The sequence below is a fragment of the Anolis sagrei genome, chromosome 1 (assembly GCF_037176765.1).
Source record: "Anolis sagrei isolate rAnoSag1 chromosome 1, rAnoSag1.mat, whole genome shotgun sequence".
Lineage (NCBI taxonomy): Eukaryota > Metazoa > Chordata > Lepidosauria > Squamata > Dactyloidae > Anolis > Anolis sagrei.
Genome location: NC_090021.1, coordinates 69,309,047 through 69,329,423, shown reverse-complemented (window position 1 = coordinate 69,329,423; position 20,377 = coordinate 69,309,047). Strand labels below are relative to the sequence as shown.

The 20,377-nt window shown below is 40.9% G+C and overlaps 1 protein-coding gene across 2 annotated transcripts; it reads right to left on the bottom strand.

The window, feature by feature from the left end:
- Window positions 1–660: 660 nt before the first annotated feature.
- On the bottom strand, window positions 661–18,958 carry TMEM242 (transmembrane protein 242). Of its 2 annotated transcripts, none has more exons than XM_060753634.2 (4): window positions 18,807–18,958; window positions 15,320–15,420; window positions 13,456–13,593; window positions 661–1,079 (listed from the first exon to the last, which is right to left on the bottom strand). In XM_060753634.2, exons 1-4 carry the CDS (start codon window positions 18,871–18,873, stop codon window positions 981–983), a joined length of 405 nt encoding a protein of 134 aa, XP_060609617.2. In that variant the 5' UTR covers window positions 18,874–18,958; the 3' UTR covers window positions 661–980. The 2 variants fall into 2 exon arrangements, with proteins under 2 accessions (XP_060609617.2, XP_067321991.1); XM_067465890.1 differs by lacking the exon at window positions 18,807–18,958 and adding an exon at window positions 17,109–17,689.
- Between the last annotated feature and the right edge of the window lie 1,419 nt (window positions 18,959–20,377).

The following is a 20,377-nucleotide window of genomic DNA, read 5'->3' as shown; positions in this document are numbered from 1 at the left end:
TTAAAGGCATTTTGAATCTTGATTCTGTTTTAAAGGTGTTAGTCCCCTCTCCCTTTAGAGTTATCTGTAAAAGAGATGAACATACTCTCTATTCTATTATGTATAAAGATGTTGAACAACAATAGGCTCATGACAAAATTCTCTGGCACTCTAAGCACTTCTCTCCAAGGTGAAAATGAACTATATGTCCCATCCTTCAGTGGTTTGTCATTCTGAAGAGGACATTGCACTTTTTATTTCATTTTAATGATTTTTAACCAACCCCCTCCCTCCACCTTGGGAGAACAGGGGCTTCAGAGCTCTACAAATGGGGCCTCACAAGATGAATTATCACTTGTGCCACACACACCCCTTACAACAGGTCAAAGATCAGAAGAAATAAATCTCTTCTTTGTTGATTGCTGATCTCAGTGTCAGAAATGAATGGTCTCAATGTCCGAAATGAAGCGTATCAATTTGAACCACCATATTGCTTCTTTGTTTCAATGGAAGAAGCTCTTAAATGTACCAGCTTTTAATAGGTAGAGCTGATTCAGTGGGTAGAGACTGACATTTGATATTTTTGGTTCTGCGTTGTGTCAAAGAGTCCATTTGCCTCCAGCTGTCAATAGTTTTGTAGTTCAGATGAATACCAACCTGCCAATTTACCACCATAACCAATGCCATTTGTGTTTATTTTATTGTTGATGTATACCACAGAGATTTGTCTTCTGGTTTTATTGATGAATATCAAGCTCACTTCACACAATTTCCTCATCCACATGTCTGGCTTTATCGAAATGTGCTATCACTTGAGGTAGCAGCAATAATCCAACAGTAAATTGGACTCATAGTCTACCGAATTAAGGCCAGACCGTATTGTGAATGAATTGCTGTGATTCAATTATCTTCTTTCTTCCCCGTGCCTTGAAGGGCGACATTTCTGCATGAATTCAACTCTTCCAGAATTTGTAAATGTTCAGAGCGCCTCAATGTGCCATTCACTTTGATTTCAGAATGTCCTCCCATTCAAAAGGCTGTTCTGCATTTTTAGGAATCGTTGGGAATATCAACTGCATTTTGTTCCGAAATTCATTCATCTACAAAAGAGGGAAAATAAATAAATGTTACCACTATCACATCAGAGACACTGTAACTTGAGCTTAAACAAAGTCTTTTTTCCCCTTTGAAGCAAGAGAAACTTTGAAACATCTAAGAAGTCAATGTTTTCTAATTATTGCCATTTTGTTTTACCACACTTTTCTCCGTGTTCCCAAAAATTCATATACCATAAATACCTTTACTGTTTTCAAGAGTGCAATAGCAGAATTAATCTAAAAGTTTACTAATATCCAACAAAACGACTATGATGTGTGGAAGAGATTGTGACTCGATTTCTTTTTTTCTCCCACATTCCATGGACGCTGACATTATTGTGCATTTAACTCCAGTACAATTTTAAAATATTAAAATTTCTCCATGTGCAGCTTGACAGTATTCAGAATATATTTCCATTCAGTGGGATGTGCTATACTTCTTCTCACTGTTATGCCACATTGCATTTGCTTTCAGGCTAACCATGATTGACTCTGAGATCAGACTTCAAAATCGGGGCTTGAACTAGTTTTATAAATCCTAGTTATAGAGAAATCTGATTAGCATTAACTACAGTAATTGCAGCCTAAGAAGTAGGCAATACCAAACTTTCTCTGAGCAAATCTTGCCAAGAAAACTCTGTGATGGGGTCACCATAAATCAAGGGTCAGCCTAAAGGCATATCCACAATCAAAATGGTAACTATAAAGGCAGATTACTGTGGCTAAAGATAGCCATGAAACATTCATAAGAGATAGAGATGGAGGAAAAGCACAAGCCCATTACATATTCCCATGTTTGATTACAGCACAAAACTTCCATCATCCAACCACTGGCCACGTATAGGGTTGCTGGGTTTAAAGACAAATTTCATCAAGAAGCCACGAATTCCCCCTCTGCCTTAATATAATGCAGTGGTTCCCAACCTCTGGTCCGTGGACCACCAGTGGTCCCCAGGAACTAAAATATGGTCCACGGCCTCACCGTTACTTCATCATTGCAACAAGAGTGACTGGTCTCACGAAACCTTCTTATAGTACCAAGGCAATGGAGATATATTAATTGTATTATTTATTTGCTTATTGCTTGTTGTTTGTATTGATGTGTTGTTGGGCTTGGCCTCATGTAAGCCGCTCCGAGTCCCTTGGGGAGATGGTAGCGGGGTATAAATAACGTATTATTATTATTATTATTATTATTATTATTATTATTATTATTATTATTATGAAGAGGCTGACTACCCACAAAAGGTGTGACAACAAGCCTCCTGACTGTTACTTCTCCCTCCTCCTCCCTCCCTGAGTGGAGCTGTTCCATGTGGTGCCTGAAAGCTGGGGTGCCTTGGTGTCTTTGTTTTTAGGCATGTTCCTGGGGTAGTTTGAGGAGTTGATGTAGAAAATTGCATTGCACAGATCACATCAGCCCTAAATTATTAAACATGTTTTCTGTGGGTGAGCAGTTGGCAACTATTGGATGGCATATGTTTTGTATCAGAAACTAGAGTGGATGTGGACTATCCAGTGCTATTTTCTAAATCAGCATCACAAATAACCAAACTGAATCTAAAGTTGACCAAAACTGATTCGTAACCCTATTAGTAGTAATGTTGGAGAGTGGTCCCTGGTCAAAGGGGTCCCTGGTTAAAAAAAAAAGTTTGGAACCACTGGTATAATGGAACCTATCAGTATTGGAGTCATGATTTTAGAGTAGATCTTGGTTCTAAACCTCAAACAGTGCTCTCTTAACCTTGCTGTCAGTATCTGTCATCTTCCAGGTCCAATCTACACAACTACCCAGAGGAAGAGAGTGAGACTAGCATGAGCTGTTGCCTCTCCTCACTTCAGGCTATGTTCACTCACAGTGACAGAAGAAGGAAGTGAAAGGGTAAGGGGCTCTTGGGATTGGCAATAATCTCCACCCTGATGCCTGAACACCATGCTCCTTGGCTTTTATTGTTGCTGACTGCCATCAAGTCAACTTCAAACATGGTGACCTCATGAATAAGGGAGTTCCAAGTCAACTGTCCTGCTTTGCTTCGGCAGACTTAGGGTTGTGGTTTCCTTGATTTCAGTCTCTCCACCTCGAATGTGGTCTTTATCTTACTTCTACCCTACTGAGCATTACTGTCTTTCCTAGTGAGTCATGTCTTTTCAAGAAATGTCATGATACAACAGTCTCAGTTGAGTCATCTTGGCTTCCAAGGAGAGTTCAGGCTTTGTTTGTTTTGTTGTTGTTTATTCATTCAGTTGCTTCCGACTCTTCCTGACCTCATGGACCAGCCCATGACAGAGTTCCCTGTCAGCCGTGGCCATCCCCAGTTCCTTCAAAGTCAAGCCAGTCACTTCAAAGATACCATCCATCCATCTTGCCCTTGGTCTGTTCTAAGACACATTTATTTGTCTTCATAGCAATCCATGGTATCCACAGAACTCTACAAGCAGGTCCAGACCTTCTTCTGCTTACAGGCATTTGGGGAAGTGTAAGGGGCATGTGGCCAGGGAAGTGTGTGTCCGGAGGGGGGGGGGATTATGAGTTTAAAATGCTATTTTAAGTCTATTAATTGTATTTTATCTTAATCCACATGGTTTTATTTAATTGTTTTTCCATTTTTGTATTTTGCTTTTAAAACTATGACCAAAATGTATTAGCCAGCTTGAGTCCTCATGGGGAGAAAGGCGGAGTATAAATAAAGTAAATAATAATAACAATAACTCACCTCCAGCACCATATTTCATACGAATTGATTCCCTTCCTATTCTTTTACTTTTTCATTATGTCTGGAATATAGTATTTATAACTCACAACTCTTGCCTTCACATCTCAACCCATTTGATCCCTGAAAGAAACTCTGCAAAGTTTTTATTTTGTTTTAATCACTTTGCCTAAAGGGGGAAATCACTGGCCTTGTGCTTTTTGGGTGATGAAACATTTGCACAAAAATAACAATTGTCCTCTCCAAGCTATCAATCATTTTGACCTAAAACTGGTATCAGCAGTCCTTGCAATGTCAGATAATCCATAACAGTTAAAGATTACAGTTATTTTCTCATCATAACCTAATGGTCCTGCATCTGCAGACAAAAATGAACGCCATAAAAACAGATTTCATTCCACGTTGCATTTTAAATGTACACTGCTGACAACAGATACATGAAGATGATCCTCTTGCAGAGCATTTGTGTATCGGTTTAAACTAACACAGCTACTGGAATTTTAAAACCTCCCCACACAAATACAACACACAAAAATGTCCCTTCTAGTTAATCTTTCCTAACTGAATTGTTTCAGTTTCTATTCCCTAGAATTTGAAGTAGATAACAAGAATTTAAAATGTTGTGTTGAAGTGATAAAAACCAGAATAAATTACAGACTAAAACTATTTTAAAATATATTCCACATCTGATTAACCCAAGCTGTTGAACTGCCAGCCTTTAAAGGGAACCCTCTCTGAATTAGACTATATTAAGGCTATAACACAAAATGGGAAGTTGTTGGAGAGAGGGTGGAGTGGGGATTTTAACATAGTTTTTTTTTAATGTGATGCATTTTGGCCCATTAAAAACAGGGTTTTTTGGAGGGGACTGCAAGTGGGTCATTAATTGTGCTTTCCACAATCCTCCTCTAAGAGAATACCCTGAGAATACACTTCAGAGTGGTATTAACTGCATGGACCATGCAGAAAAGGGCAAAAATATTTCCTCAAACAATCTCAAACTTCATGGAGAAGGCATTTCTTAAAATAGAAATATCTGAGGCTAAATGTTTGTTTTTTTAAATGACTTTGAAATATTTCTGGAAATTCAGATAATGAAGTCTCTAAAAATGTAGTTTATTATTACAAAGGCTTTCGGGCATACCTAACTATGGGTTGGACAGGACACTAAGGACCCTTCTACACAGCCATATAACCCAGAATATCAAGGCAGCAAACCCTACAATATTTGCTTTGAACTGGATTATCTGTGTCCACACTGCCATATAGTCCAGTTCAAAGCAGATTATTTATTTATTTATTTTGCTTTGAGCTGGAAAAAATTATTTAGCTGTGTGGAAAGAGCCAAACACTTTAGATTCCATAAAAAAAGATTTACTGGAACTAAAATGCACAGATTTTAGTTCAGAGCTGATTAAATCTGACAGTCAGAAACCAGAAGTAACTGCCAGGGATTTCCAAAACGGCTTCCAAACACAGTAGGATTTAGGTTAACCTTTTATATTAAAATTCAGTGACTTAGACTCAGTCCTTCAAAGGAGAACTGCTCTCATCCACATTGCTGCAAAGATATATTATGCAATAAAAGGGGGTGGGGGGAGGAAAGGTAGATATTCTGGCATTTAAAGATCTTTAAGAGGTCTGTTCTTGTTGTGTGGCTTCAAGTCCTTTAGACCCAAGGCTACCTTAAGGCAACACTATTATTAGGCTTTCTTGGCAAAGTTTGCTCAGAGGATTTTGCCCTTACCTTCCTTTCAAACTGAGACCACCCACTATCTTTCCATGCCTGAGTAGGGATTCAAATCCAGCTCTCTTTAGTTGTATTCTAATGCTTACACCACTATTCCAGGCATGGGCAAACTTTGGTCGTCCAGGTGTTTTGGACTTCACCTCCAGTAGGCTACTAGGAATTGTGGGAGTTGACGTCCAAAACACCAGGATGACTGAAGTTTGCCCATGCCTGCACTATACCATCCTAGCTCCCTCAAGATTCCAAATGTTTTTGTTTACATAGGCAAGACCTACCTGACCAGGTGGTTTAAAGGCATCCCCCGCTTTATGACAATTTGGTTTTCAATGTTCTGCTGGTTCAACAGATCTAATTATAGCAAGGTACCACAGTTTTGACCACGCTCTGCTTTCCTCTCTGCCACTTCAGTCAATTTAGGATACGGGTTTTTCTCTCTCTCTCTAAACTGCAGAAATAGTGCACCCTGGCACCACTTTAACCGCCATGGCTCCATGCTAAGGAATCCCACAGTTTGTGGTTTGGTGAAGCACTAGCACTTACTGGAAGAAAAGGCCAAATGCCTTTTAAAACTAAAGGCCTTTTAAAACTACAATTTCCATGATTTCATATCACTGAAATGGTATCAAACTGCACTAATTCTACAGTGTAGAGATGACTCTACTCAGTATGCTTTTTTCTCTGTAAGCTCAACACCATCTAGTGTTTAGTTTTGCATTTGCAAGCTAATAAAACACACTTCAACTGTTTCAACTTTTTGATAGCCCCTTATCCCTAACTCACTGAATAAGCGGTGGATGTGTAATTTCAAATATGCATACTGATAAATTTTGAATAAAATGTTTGCTGAAACATTCTAAGTTAGCAATCTTTTTGGCTTTTCAGGATCCCATCCCTACTTCCTTCTATTTTATTTCTGCTCTGGTACTAAATGGTCCAGAAACATATCTACATCATTAACTAAAGCATACATACATTATGAAATTAGCACTAATGCAGGAGCCAGTACAACATGCTTGTGATACTAACAATGACTTACATTTTACTTCCCTGTGAAAAGAGATTAGATTTTTTGGATCCAAACTTCTACCTGCCAGTTAAAAACAGACTGGGTTGCTGTGAGTTTTCCATGCTGTATGGCCATGTTCCGGAAGCATTCTCTCCCAATGTTTCACCCACATCTATGGCAGGCATCCTCAGAGGTTGTGTGGATGCCTGCCATAGATGTGGGCGAAACGTCAGGAGAGAATGCTTATTGAACATGGCCATACAGTCCAGAAAACTCACAGCAACCCAATGATTCCAATAACACATTAAAGACAGACTAAATGTTATTTTTCTATACCGGATGAAGTTGAGGGCTAAATTTGCAAGCCTTGGATTTGATGAAAGACTTACAAGGAGATGCTGTTGATGATATATCCCCACCCACTCCCTGCTCCTGGAAATGTCAGACATGATCACTATCACCTCAACTATTAGAGCATGCAAGAATACTAACTGAAAATTACAAAACAAAATATCTTTAACAGCCCCAGAGGAAAGCATTATTCTAGTTATTGGTCTAAGTGTCAAGTATCTAGCAGGAATCTAAGCATGATGGGGCAGATACTTCACACACAGAGATCTGCTTTATTTTCAGGGGATTGTTTTTAACATAAAAGCAGTAGGAAGGAAGAGAGTACACCATGTCCTGCCTCACTGCTCTCTCTTGCTTCAAGCAATCTTCTCTCTGCCCAAGCAACTTGCAATATGAGAGATGGGCTGAGCAAAAATAGCATCTAGAAGCAACAGCACAAGAAACTAGGGAAGACAGGGAATGTATGGCCCTCCAGATGTTGTTCAAACTGCAACTCCCAACAGTTCTAGCCAGCACAACTGGGGAAGAATGCTGGGAGCTGCGTTCACACCTGGTATGAGGTTAGTAAGTTTATTTATTTGAATTACATCCAGCCTTCCTCAATTGACAACTGTCACCCAGAGTCCTTTTCATCAGCTGCCTCAAGACTGTGGAATGACCTCCCAGATAAGATTCATCAGCTAAACCAGCTCTCAAAATTTAAGACCTATCTCTCCTGGCAGGTCTAAATTTTAACCTTTAAACTTGCATTTTATGGGTATGAATGATTTTCATGTGTTTTCATCTTAGGTCTAGGTCTGTCTCTCTCTCTCTCTCTCTCTATATATATATATATATATATTAATGTCTTGTGTTTTTATCTATTATCTATGTATTTTAACTATGTTGTAACCCACCTAAAAGGGAGGCAGGTTACGATTAGAACCTGAAGGAAGGAGCACTTGGTGGAGACAAGAGACAGGGCCTTCTCAGTGGTGGCCCCTAAGCTATTGAACTCCCTCCCCAGCAAAATCAGATCAGCTCCTTCCCTCCTGACCTTCAGAAAGAAACTAAAAAGAGGGCTGTGAGACCAAGTCTTCGGACAGTAGATTCAGTGCAATGGTGATATGGAATAAGTGCAATTACGACCTGAATGGCTGCTAGACTATGACTTTGGATTATGTGGTCTTAATAATTGGTTTTAATGTTTAGATTAATTATATGGTTTTTAATATATATGTTTATTTTATTATATGTTATGCATATGCAGCATTGAATTATTGCCTACTTGCAAGTCACTCTGATATCCCTTTGGGGGTGAGAAGGGTGGAGTATAAATATAGTAAATAAATAAATAAAATTTGTCATGGCCAAAGAGATGGTACCACACTCCCAAACTCCATGTGACTGCTCCCAGCAGTTTCATGTTTATGTTGAACTGCATGGGGGGGGGGGGGGGTGGAGCCCCAAGGGACCCCACAGGCCAACAGAACCTCTCAGCACCATCTTCTGGGTTTGACTTCAACTCCCACAATTCCCAACACCCTGTAATAATAATAATAATAATAATAATAATAATAATACTTTATTTATACCCCGCCACCATCTCCCCAAAGGGGACTCGGGGCGACTTACATGAGGCCAAGCCCGTCAAATGCAAATACAACAGTACATCAACGAAACAAGCAAGTGAATAAAACAATATAAATAATATAGCTAAACATAAAACAATAACACACAAGAGAACTAAAAATACTGTGGCAGGGCCAGATGTAATAGATTAAAATTTTAAAACACTGGGCGTGTACAGAGTAAGGTATGTCTAGACATGGGAGTTTTAGAGAGTGATGTAGGGAGATCAATCCAACGGATAAAGTGCTTCAGAGGATATATAGAAGGAAATTGGTCAGATCTGGCATTATTTCCTTTATTCAGGGAAGACACACTGGAACAGCCAAGTTTTCAAGCTCCTCCTAAATACCGCCAAAGTGGGGGCTTGTCTGATATCTTTAGGGAGTGAGTTCCAGAGTCGGGGGGCCACCATAGAGAAGGCCCTCTACCTCGTTCCTACCAATCGCGCCTGCGAAGGGGGCGGGAGCGAGAGCAGGGCCTCTCCAGATGATTGAAGAGATCGTGTGGGTTCGTAAACAGAAATGCGGTCACGCAGGTAGGCGAGTCCCAAAACCGTTCAGGGCTTTGTAGGTAAGAACCTGCACCTTGAATTGGGATCAGAATATGAACGGCAGCCACTGGAGCTCTTTAAACAGGGAGGTTAACTGCTCCCTGTAAGTCGCTCCAGTTAGTAATCTGGCTGCCACCCATTGGACCAATTGAAATTTCTGAGCCATCTTCAAGGGCAGCCCCATGTAGAGTCCACTGCAGTAATCCAATCTGGAGGTGACTAAGGTGTGGACCACCATGGCCAGATTGGATATCACGAGGTACGGTCACAGCTGGCGCACGGGTTTTAGTTGTGCGAAGGCCCTCCCAGCCACCACCGGCTGTTAGGAATTGTGAGAGTTGAAGTCCAAAACACCTGGAGGACTGAAGTTTGTCCATGCCTGCTTTAGCTCAGGTGTGGGCAAATTTTCAGCCCCCCCCCCCAGGTGTTTTTGACTTTAACGGCCAGTAGCTGTTAGGAGTTGTGGGAGTTGAAGTCCAAAACACCTGGAGGGTCGAAGTTTGCCCATGCTTGGTTTAGCCTGTGCTCTATCAGATTTGCTTCAAGTCTTCCACCAATGTTACTCTGTTCTCTGCCTCACTCACTTCATTGCCACCAATCAGCTAAAAACAAAACAAAACAGGGGGCCAGCTTGGATCCACTCCATAAGGAGCAATTATGTCTACTACCCTAACCATTTCCCCATTCTGGAGGTCAGCCAGAGCTTTGACAGTATCACTTGCCAAAGTAACAGGAAAATCTCCAAGAGCCAATAAAAATCCATCTGGATCCATCAGTCTCCTGGGCAGACCATCCTCCTAATCAGTCCCCAACCTCTGCAGAGGTTTTGAGTCCCAGTGAGTTTAAACCTGTCCAAGTAATGATCCGTCCATTATAGTTCCTCCACACCGGAAAGGCAAGAGTACTTATCTCACGTTCAGGCCATGTGGAAGATTATATCTCCCTATAAGAGCCTGTCTGGGCCCCAAAATCCTGAAGAGAGGCCCTTCCCTCAGCCTCACCACCACTGCAAGCAGAGCTGCTGGGGACACAAGAGAGGGCTTCTCAGTGTCTGCCCCTGGGTCCTGTCATTCCCTTTCTAAGGGGCCAGAATTGCCTTCCTCCTTGTTGACAGATGAATTCTCTTTTTCTCCCTGACAGGCTTTTCGAAAAGGGTGATATTTATTCTTTTATACATTGTTTCTGTTTGTTTTTCAGGTGTTATTAATTTTGTTCTGTAAGCCAGCATCTTGTAACAATTTCAGTGTTGGCCGACAGCTCTGGAGATCAGGGTTCGAATTCCTGGGCAACTCACAGTTTGCCTTTGCCAAAAGAGCCCCATGAGGTGAAGGCACATAACAACAACACATTTTGCTCTTGTTTTACCAAACTTGGCAGTGATATAAATATTCTAAACAAGCAAACTTAATTATTAGCCTCAGCTTTAATTACACAGAATGAAAGTACGCAATGATGCCTTGTTCTTAGTACTTTTAAAGGTTAACATATGAGCAAAACAAAGTGATTAGGAACACTACCATGAAGAAGATAAATTATAAGGGTGCAGGATCCCTGCTCACAGTATTTGAGGGGAGAGAGGAGGGAATGAATGCATTCATCAGCTGCATATGCAACACTAACAGCATTTTCTGTTTTGTTTTGTTTCAAGCATAAATATTATATGACTCATCCTTGCCACGAAACAAGAAACAGAATCTGCTTTGTGATGTGATAACATCCTTGATTTATGGAGGATGCCCTGAGCACAAGAGCTCTTTTTCCCCCACTCTATTCGTTTTGCTTATCAATCACCATGGGTTACTATGAAATTATAAAAATACAAAAGCTTCCTTTTTAGAAACAAGCAAAAATAATAGCCACAAATAGGCGAAATATATGTTTTCATAGCTTGGAAATGCTGCAATTGCAGCTTTAATTAAACATAAAAGATGCATTTCCTTTTACCTCTGGCTAACAGTACATTTCTAAAATTCAGATATAACTGTTAGAAAACAATTACTACACATTTTAATCCAGTGTTTTGTTTTTGGTTTTGGTTTTTTGCTCACATAATGGAGTTATTTGTATGGCAATTGGAATTAAAACTTGCACAGATGTTGTGATCATTAAATAGGCTCCTTTGAAATAACTGATTCATGGGGATGTTTGCAATTATCTTATGATTGTTCTGGGTTGAGGAAGACTCCAACACAAAATACTTTCCCTCATCTGCTGACTCCAGACACAAGGACGATTGTGTTGTACATCTCTCTCACACACACACTCTCTTTCTTTCTTGATAAAATATGCTCTTTGTTAAGCCTAACAACCCTTTTCCAAATACGACTGAATACATATCTGAATGAACTAGCACGGTGAAGCAGACAAATTTTAAACAGGGAAAATGGATAACATGCCAGAAGGAAGAGATCTCAGATCACAGTGTTTCCAATTCTGATTCTACCAACATGGGATTTATTTAGGCTTTAATATAATCACCCTTCCTTTTAAACAAAAACAAAAAGTCTACTGTAGTCTGCTGTAATGGGACCAGGATGTGTGTGCATTGGTTAAGTTCCTAACCTCCCTTATTTCTAAGCTAAAGGTAAAGGTTTCCCCTGACATTAAGTGTAGTCATGTCCAACTCTGGGGGGTGATGCTCATCTCCACTTCTAAGCCGAAGAGCCAGCGTTGTCCATAAATACCTCCAAGGTCATGTGGCCAGCATGACTGCATGGATTACCTAGTGATCTACTCACATTTGCATGTTTTCGAACTGGCAGAAGCTGGGGCTAACAGCGGGAGCTCACCCCACTCTGTGAATTCAAGCTACCAATGTTTCAGTCTGCAAGTTCAGCAGCTCAGTGGTTTAACCCGTTGTGCTATCAGGGGGGCCACCCCCTTATTTCTACGTAAGTTTAAATATCAATGTAAGCACAAGTGGGCTAAGGAGCATAAGACATAAGGATCCAAGAGGCTCTTCTGAATGCAGCCATTTTACATCCTACCTAATGACAATTCATATTGGTACACAATAGAGTGAAGGATTAAAAACATTCCTGTAAATGCATGTCATACACAGAAAAAAACATGTGCACATACTGCAGTTTTAGGAGTAAATGCAAATGGTTTTGCTTATCATCCCTGAAAAAATCTTCACAAAGAACATGCCATAAAGAGAGACTGCACATTGAATATCTGCTACACACTACACTTTACATGAATGTGAGACATCACAAGAGTTTGTCAAAGAAAAGATGCATCCAGGCCTATCACTGCAGGAAGTAATATTAAGATATCCTTAATGAAGTGTACTTTAAAAACGTGAAAAGCCTGTGTCATTCCCTCTCCTGCCACCAGATGGCACTCTGATGTAACTAAGGCCTTTGAAAGACCTCCAATTAAATCTATAGATGGCATCTCTGAAAATATAGAAAATACATCTTTGCAATTGTTTTTCCACACCATTCCCCTTGCTTTTAGTATATCAAGAACTCCCTTCCTAAAAAGAAGTCTATGCCCTGTTAAGGATACTGAATGACTACAGAGTATTGCTTGGTATAAGTGTAGGTTTTATTTCTGTAAGTTCAAATTGGTGTCAAGGAAAGGATTCCTTTTATTACAATAGTAAAGGTAAAGGCTTCCCCTGTCATTAAGTCTAGTTGTGTTCAACTCTAGGGGTAGGGGTGGGGGTGGGGGGTTGCTAATCTCCATTTCTAAGCCAAAGAGCCAGCATTGTCCATAGATGCTTCCAAGGTCATGTGGCCAGCATGACTACATGGAGTGCTGTTACCTTCCTGCCAATGTGGTACCTATTGATCTACTCACATTTGCATGTTTTCAAACTGCTAGGTTGGCAGAAGCTGGGGCTAACAGCAGGAGCTCACCCCACTCCCTGGAATCAAACCGCCAATGTTTTGGTCAGCAAGTTCAGCAGCTCAGCGGTTTAATCGATTGCGCCACTATATTATCTACTTTTTTGTCACAGAGCCTAAGATTAAGAATGCTTTCCCTCTAAAGTCTTGAATTATTATACATTCAAATCAGTGCCAAGCAAAGGCTTCCTTTTGTTACTACACTATCTAGTTTTTGTCACAGAGCCTATGATTAGGAATGCTTTCCATCTGAGATTTCATATGTGAATTTGCGGATACTCCTGTGTCCATCAATGTCCCTTATAAATTAGATTTTAGGTTACCTTTATTATCAATAAAAGCATTACATATACACATATTAAAATAAAACTACTTGTGCTATAAAAACCCCACAAATTAAGCTGAAATGGTTTTAAATGTGTTAATAAATTATAATATTACAAAGCAGAGCCATTCATTGAAAACATATGTCACATACAAAGCTCGTATGCTTTCTGGCATTTCTACAAAGCCATTAATTTGCGAAATGAAGCCCAAGGTACTTACACTGTGAACACCCAAAGCCTTCCAGACAGCAAAACTGATGAGTCCTACTCCGCACCAGGCGTAGAGCGAGCCCCATCCTAAGGCGCGCAAAGCAAGGGATGGACCGCTCTCTGGCAAAGCAGCTGTGGCCACCACACCCTGGAAGAGTAGTTGGTTTAATGAAGTGAAATAAACATCCATATGAATAATCATTTAAAAATTCAATAAAAGGCATATCTTAAAACATATTTATGTAAAATACACATATATAAATACTTGGAACAATTCTTCCAGAAGAGAGAGGTCTTCAGATGTGTCTTGAATTCTGACAGCTGATTTAGCTGTTGAATCTCTTCCGGCAAGGCATTCCACACACTTGGGGCAAACAATGAAAAGTTCCTCTGGGTGACGTTTGTTTTCAAACTGCTAAGTTGGCAGAAGTTGGACTTAACAGTGGGAGCTCACCCTGCTCCCCGGATTCGAACTGCCAACCTTTCAGCCAGCAAGTTCAGCAGCTCAGCAGTTTAACCCGCTTCACCACCAAGAGCCCCAGAAATAGGGCTAACATTTGAGGCACCAAAATGTGTGCAGACCAGTGTTATTTATGAATCCCAACACGGACTGGTAGTTTAGGGGTTGAGGTGATTAACACAAACCATGTGACTGATTTGCTATCAGTCTTTATGCTCACCCTATATTTGAACCTGATGGTCGTTGTTGAAATCCAATATTTGGTACAAAAGTGGGAGAGTGCCCGTTTTAGCACACTAGGGGTGCAACTACACTGCAAAATGAATGCAGTTTGACACCACTTTAACTACCATGGCTCAATGCTAAGGAATCCTGGAATCTGTAGCTTTACAGGGCCTTTAAGGTTTTTCTGTCAAAGAGGGCTGGTGAACCTTCACATCAGGACTCAAAATATCCATAGTTCACTTTGCTACATAAAAGAAGCCAAGGAAGACACATGAAGACACTTATTTTGTATTCCGGCATGAAAAAGACACTCTTGTGTTTTCAGGGAGGGCCCTTCCACACAGCCATATAACCCAGAATATCAAGGCAAAAAATCCCACAACATCTGCTTTCAACTGGGTTATCTGAGTCCACATTGCCATATATTCCAGTTCAAAGCAGAAAATGTGGGATTTTATTCAGCTGTGTGGAAGGGGCCAGAGATACAAATGGGCATTTTGTTCAAAATGTTGTGGAAAGAATGAAAGCCTTCAAAAAGCAATAACCAAAGAGCTGATTTGGGTTTATTAGTTCAAGAGAGTTGGCAAATGAAATAATTCCTCTGGGGCAAATAATACTCAGATATGCCATTGTTTACAGGAAAATCTATCATATGATGTATGCAAAACCGTCAAGTGATGAAGAAATCACTAGAAAACACAGTTTACCCAGTTCTTTAGTACAGAAGAAAAGACCTAATTGATGAAAGGGAAGGGAAGGTACTATTTTAGAGAAGGGATTTGAGTCATATGCTACTTGCCTTCTATACAAAGCACGATTTCTTTTATTAACTTAAGGCACTTCTGTATATTTAAATAACAGCAAAATCCATGACAAGTGTATCTAATGTGAAAAACAGAAACATTATCTTGTTGTCTCCATAGTAACAACATTCCTGCTTAGAATAAATTCAGATTCCATTTTTAAATCAGGTTATTTGCCAAGATTGCTTTTTTAAATTAAAAGCCAATTTTCAACTTTTTTAAAAATCACACAATACAGTGATTTTTATCTACTCTGCCCAATGATTTTGGCTGTGTGTGTGTTTTTTTAAAAAGAACCTATTTTGTCCAAGGGATGTTTCCTCATCAGCAACAAGAGAACAACACTAGGATGAAGACGCATCTTTTAAAACATTTTTAAAACTAACCTTATTGAACCAGTTGGGGTTTTTCTTTTTTGCCATGGAAAGCGTTGTACCAAAACCTGCTAGAATTCCTGCAGTAGCGACTGTAGTAAGAAAAAGGCCACCTGCCAATATAGAGGAAACAGTAAAAATGAAATAATAATAATAATAAAACTTTATTTCTTGGTCACCCTCTCTCCCTGCAGGGATTCAGGGTGGTTTGCACACACAAAAAGGCAAGCATTCAATGCCTCAGGAGAGTACAAAAATATCAAAATAATACACAATAAAGCAACAGTAATAACAGTGAGCTTATAATGAAGAATTAAGCCTTGTGGTGAAAAATAAAGCAAAACAATCCAATAAGACACACTTAACTAAAATAATAATACTTTATTTATATTCCGCCCTAACTCCCCAGCGGGAGTGAGCATAAGTAAACATTGCAAAAAAAAAAAACCCTAAAAGCAATTTAAAATACAGTTACATTAAAAATGGCTGGCACAGGTGTTCATTTGAAATGTAAATAAGTGGGACTAGCCAGCATTCCAAGTAGTTAAAGTGTCTTAGTCCTCCTCCTCTCCATACGCTAGTGCATAGATGTGTTTTTAGAAGTTTCTTAAAGGAAAGGAGGGTGGGGGGCATTTTTTCTTCTTTAGGAAGTTCCAGAGACAGCGAGCAATCACAGAGAAGCCCCCCTCTCTCGTTCCCACCAAACGATCTTGTGACGGGAGTGGAACCGAGAGGAATGCCTCCTCCACTCACAGCCGTGCACGGGATGGTCTGTATAGGGATATACAATTAGACAAATAGTCTGGACCAAACCAATCAAAGATCTTTTATTGTAAGCGAAAAGAAATTAATGGGTTCATGGCCTGAAGAGTAGACCAAACAGTTATGTCATTATTTGAAATTAAGGATTGCTAGTACAGTTTGTTGAGATCACAGAGGTACCTAAATGTCTGACTTGCTCTGTAAACTCAGTCATATGACTGCCCCAAGTCTGACCAACCTATTCGTTTGAACTGTTTTTAAGTCTTTTATTTATTGCTTTAATTGTTTTACCTGAATTCTTTTAATAATTCAAACATGTAATTCTATTTTAACATACCATATTTCTCTGCGTAATATTTGTACTCACCCCCCCCCCTTTTTAAGGGGTGGTGGTGCAACTATTACACAAAGAAAAATATCTGTTCTCAGATTTTTGTTTGTTTGCGACTGAAGAGATGATCCAGTTTCAAAAACTGCTCTGTTTCTGTTTGTTTGTTTGATTTAAACTGCAGAGGCATTTGGGGCTAATTTTCCCTTCTTTCTCTGAAGGCATGGCAGTCTAATTGAGGTCTCTCAATTGAGGTCTCTGAAGCTCCACTCTTCTCTGCTTTCTCCTTCCTCTGAGGCCATAAGTCAGTTTCCAAAACCTGAAATGGAGGTTTGTGGAACTTGGATCTTCCTTATTTCTCCAAATAACTCAATTCCAAGCTTTGTAAACTGCATTGAGACCTCAGAAGTAGTAGGAAGAAGGGAGGAGAGAAGAGTGGAGTTTCAGAGACCTTCATTTTATAAACTGCCTTTCCTTCAGAGAAAGAAGGAAGGGAAAATCAGCCTAAAATGGGATTGTGATGACTATTATGTGATGAAATACAGGCATATATTTTATAGGTTTTTACAATAGTTTGGTTTTTAAGGTTGTGGGCCACTTTGAGTCTCTGTCCTGGGAGAAAAGACAAATAATAATCATAGTAAAAATAATAGTAAGCAAATTCTAGGCAAGAACTTTTTTTATCCTGTCAGAAGCGAATTGAAAACATACTACAAGTCTCTTCTGCTGTGAATGAATCAGCTGTCTGCAAGGACGTCGCCCAGGGGATGCCCTGATGTGTTACCATCCTGTTGGAGGTTTCTCTAATGTCCCCACATGGGAAGCTGGGGCTGACAGACGGGAGTTCACTCCATCTCGCGGATTCAAACCACTGACCTTCAGGTCAGCAGTTCAGACGGCACAAGAGTTGCACCACTGTGGCTCCTGGTAGGAACATAAGAAGTACCTGGTCCTTTCCACCTTGTCATCATCAAAGCAACACATACCCCACTATTCCACCCTTCTGGACAAATGCAGAGCACTAAATACATCACTACCCCTATATACACAAATTCAATACCCAAACTTTCAGTTACTCATGCCTGAAAAGATGTGTTCTCTCTATGCATTTTCCGGGTCGTCCTGTGCAATTTCATACCATGCATCTTCTAGGTGTCGACCGTAGAGAACCTAAAAATTGTTCTTTGCAGGCATTTTCTACACCTTCCAGTGCAATTCAATGGTATAGTGAATCATAGTCATTGATTTTGAAGAGACTTGTGGGCCAAGAAACAGGAAAATCGCATTCAAAACATCCTCGACAGATGGCCATCCAGCCTCTGTTTAAAAGCCTCCAAAGAAGGAGCCTCCAATGTACGCCTGGGCAGAGAGTTCCACTGCTTCCCCAAAAATCATTCATTTCAATAGCGTTTGATGTTATCTGAATGTTATTTGAATGAGCACCACAATTGAAGAAAGATATTGACAAGCTGGAATATGTCCAGAGGAGGGCGACTAAAATGATCAAGGGTCTGGAGAACAAGCCCTATGAGGAGCGGCTTAAGGAGCCGGGCATGTTTAGCCTGAAGAAGAGAAGACTAAGAGATATGATAGCCATGTATAAATATGTGAGAGGATGCCACAGGGAGGAGGGAGCAAGCTTGTTTTCTGCTCCCTTGGAGACTAGGACACGGAACAATGGCTTCAAACTACAAGAGAGGAGATTCCATCTGAACATGAGGAAGAACTTCCTGACTGTGAGAGCCGTTCAGCAGTGGAAGTCTCTGCCCCGGAGTGTGGTGGAGGCTCCTTCTTTGGAAGCTGGGTGGCCATCTATCAGGGGTGCTTTGAATACAATTTACCTGCTTCTTGGCAGGGGGTTGGACTGGATGGCCCATGATGTCTCTTCAACTCTTAGGATTCTATGATTCTATGACAGATGCGGCGATTGGACAGTACTGCAAGCGCTAATTAGAAAATGTGTTGACAACTGAAATGCAATCTGACACCACTTTAACTTCCATGGCATGTTACTATGGGATCTGGGGAATTGTAGTTTCCGAGGCACCAACATTCTTTGGCAGAAAAGGTGAAGAGCTTGCAAAACTACAAACTTCCAAAATCCCATAGCACTGAGCCCTGGAAGTTTAGGTAGGGTCAACCTGCATTCATTCTACAGTGTAGATCAAGCCTGGGGGAAACTTGGGCCCACCAGGTGCTTTGGACTCCAACTCCCAGCATTCCTAACAGCCTCAGGCCCCTTCCTTTGCCCCCTCAGCCGCTTAAGCGGCTGAGGGGGCAAAGGAAGGGGCCTGAGGCTGTTAGGAATGCTGGGAGTTAGAGTCCAAAGCACCTGGAGGGCCCAAGTTTCCCCAGGCCTGGTGTAGATGCACCCTGCTTCTCCCTCCCACAAAAACAGAGGCCGGGGACCTTTCACGAGGAAGAGCCGCCTCTGTCCCGCCTCCTCGGCCTGGCTTTCGGGAGCAGCCGGCTCCATGCCTGGGGAAGAGAGGGATGGAGGGCCCCGAGTGGCGCCCTTTCCTCCTCCTCCTCCTCCTCCTCCCCCGGATGGAGACGCAAAGGAGGCGGAGAGAGGAAACTCACACAGAGCAACGAGGGCCTCTCAGGCCTACGCTTGGAACTCCAACTCCCAGAAGACTAAAACAAGCCCACCAACACATATAATAACAGTATACAAACTTATAAAACGATATTAAACTTAAAAAAAAAGAGTTTGGGGCGGAGCAGAGTTTAAAGCGAATGTTCTGAGCATGCGTACGAGATCAGTTCATGCTAGTTATGCGTTTTCCAAGGCTATTTGTATTTGCCAATGCGCTTCCTCCAACAGAAGGGCACGGCTTCAGCGACGCCATTTTAACTCGCCCTTGAAGTGACTCCCTTCTACTGGCAGGGGAGGCTGCGTGGGTTTCTCTTCCGCCAGTCTTTGCAGGGTGGGAGGGGACGTCGCTGTTAGAAACGCACTGCTTCTCGCAGCCTGAAATTCTGTCATTCCTTTCCGAAGCTTTCGTGACTGCTGAACTGCTAGAAAGCCCAACAAGGAAATAAATTATGTAGCGTATTTTGCTAAATAATGTAAATTATTTTCTGCTAGGGCAAATCAACCCAACAATCATTTTATTTATATCCTACTAGCCATCCCCTGCCACGCGTTGCTGTGGCCCAGTCTGAGTATATGTATTTTGTGTGTGGATATATATTGTGTATTTGTGTATATGTGTGGTTGCATACATATATATGTGTTGGTGGGTGGGTTTGCGCATGCGTTGTAATGTAATTTTTGGCTTTTAAAGTCCCTTCTGCTGTGTTTTTTGGGGTTTTTGTGTTGGTGTCCAAATTTGGTGTCAATTCGTCCAGTGGTTTTTGAGTTATGTTAATCCCACAAACGAACATTGCATTTTTATTTATATAGATTTCCCCAAAAGAAGGGACAGAAGGCAACATACACCCCATCATTATATGGTCAGGAGAGACACATCTACATCATGCATTATATGAGTCTATATAGGCATATAAACTAGATACACAGATCAAACAATTATAATAAATTATAATAAATCAACATTTGCAAGACAGGCTGATTTTTCTTTTTGTGAAGTAAAGCTGAAGCATTTTATGCAGTCCACTATAAACCCTGCATGTTGTTGCTAACAGATTCATGTGAACGGATGGCCTCAGGAAACCTTTTCCTGTTGCCAATTTTTTGGTGTCCCAACACTGAGCAAAACCATTTGGGGGCAAGACACACACTTTAAATGGTTTAAAGTATTGCTTACATTCAGGAAGAGTAAGCTGACTGGCACAACCTGGGGATCACAACCAGATACAGTGAAGACATCTGCCCTTGCTCTATGCTACTCTGCTGCTGAGTATGCATGCCCAGTGTGGAACACATCTCACCACACTAAAACTGGATGTGGCTCTTAATGAGACATGCCGCATTATCACGGGGTGTCTGCGCCCTACACCACTGGAGAAATTAC

Excerpts from the sequence above, each read along its gene's own strand:
- TMEM242 (XM_067465890.1), bottom strand. The coding sequence starts at position 17,184 with ATGGTAACACATCAGGGCATCCCCTGGGCGACGTCCTTGCAGACAGCT. Across the intron at positions 15,421-17,108 it reads CACAGCAGAAGAGACTTGTA|GTGGCCTTTTTCTTACTACA; the intron begins GTATGTTTTCAA and ends CTATATTGGCAG. Across the intron at positions 13,594-15,319 it reads ACCCCAACTGGTTCAATAAG|GGTGTGGTGGCCACAGCTGC; the intron begins GTTAGTTTTAAA and ends CTACTCTTCCAG.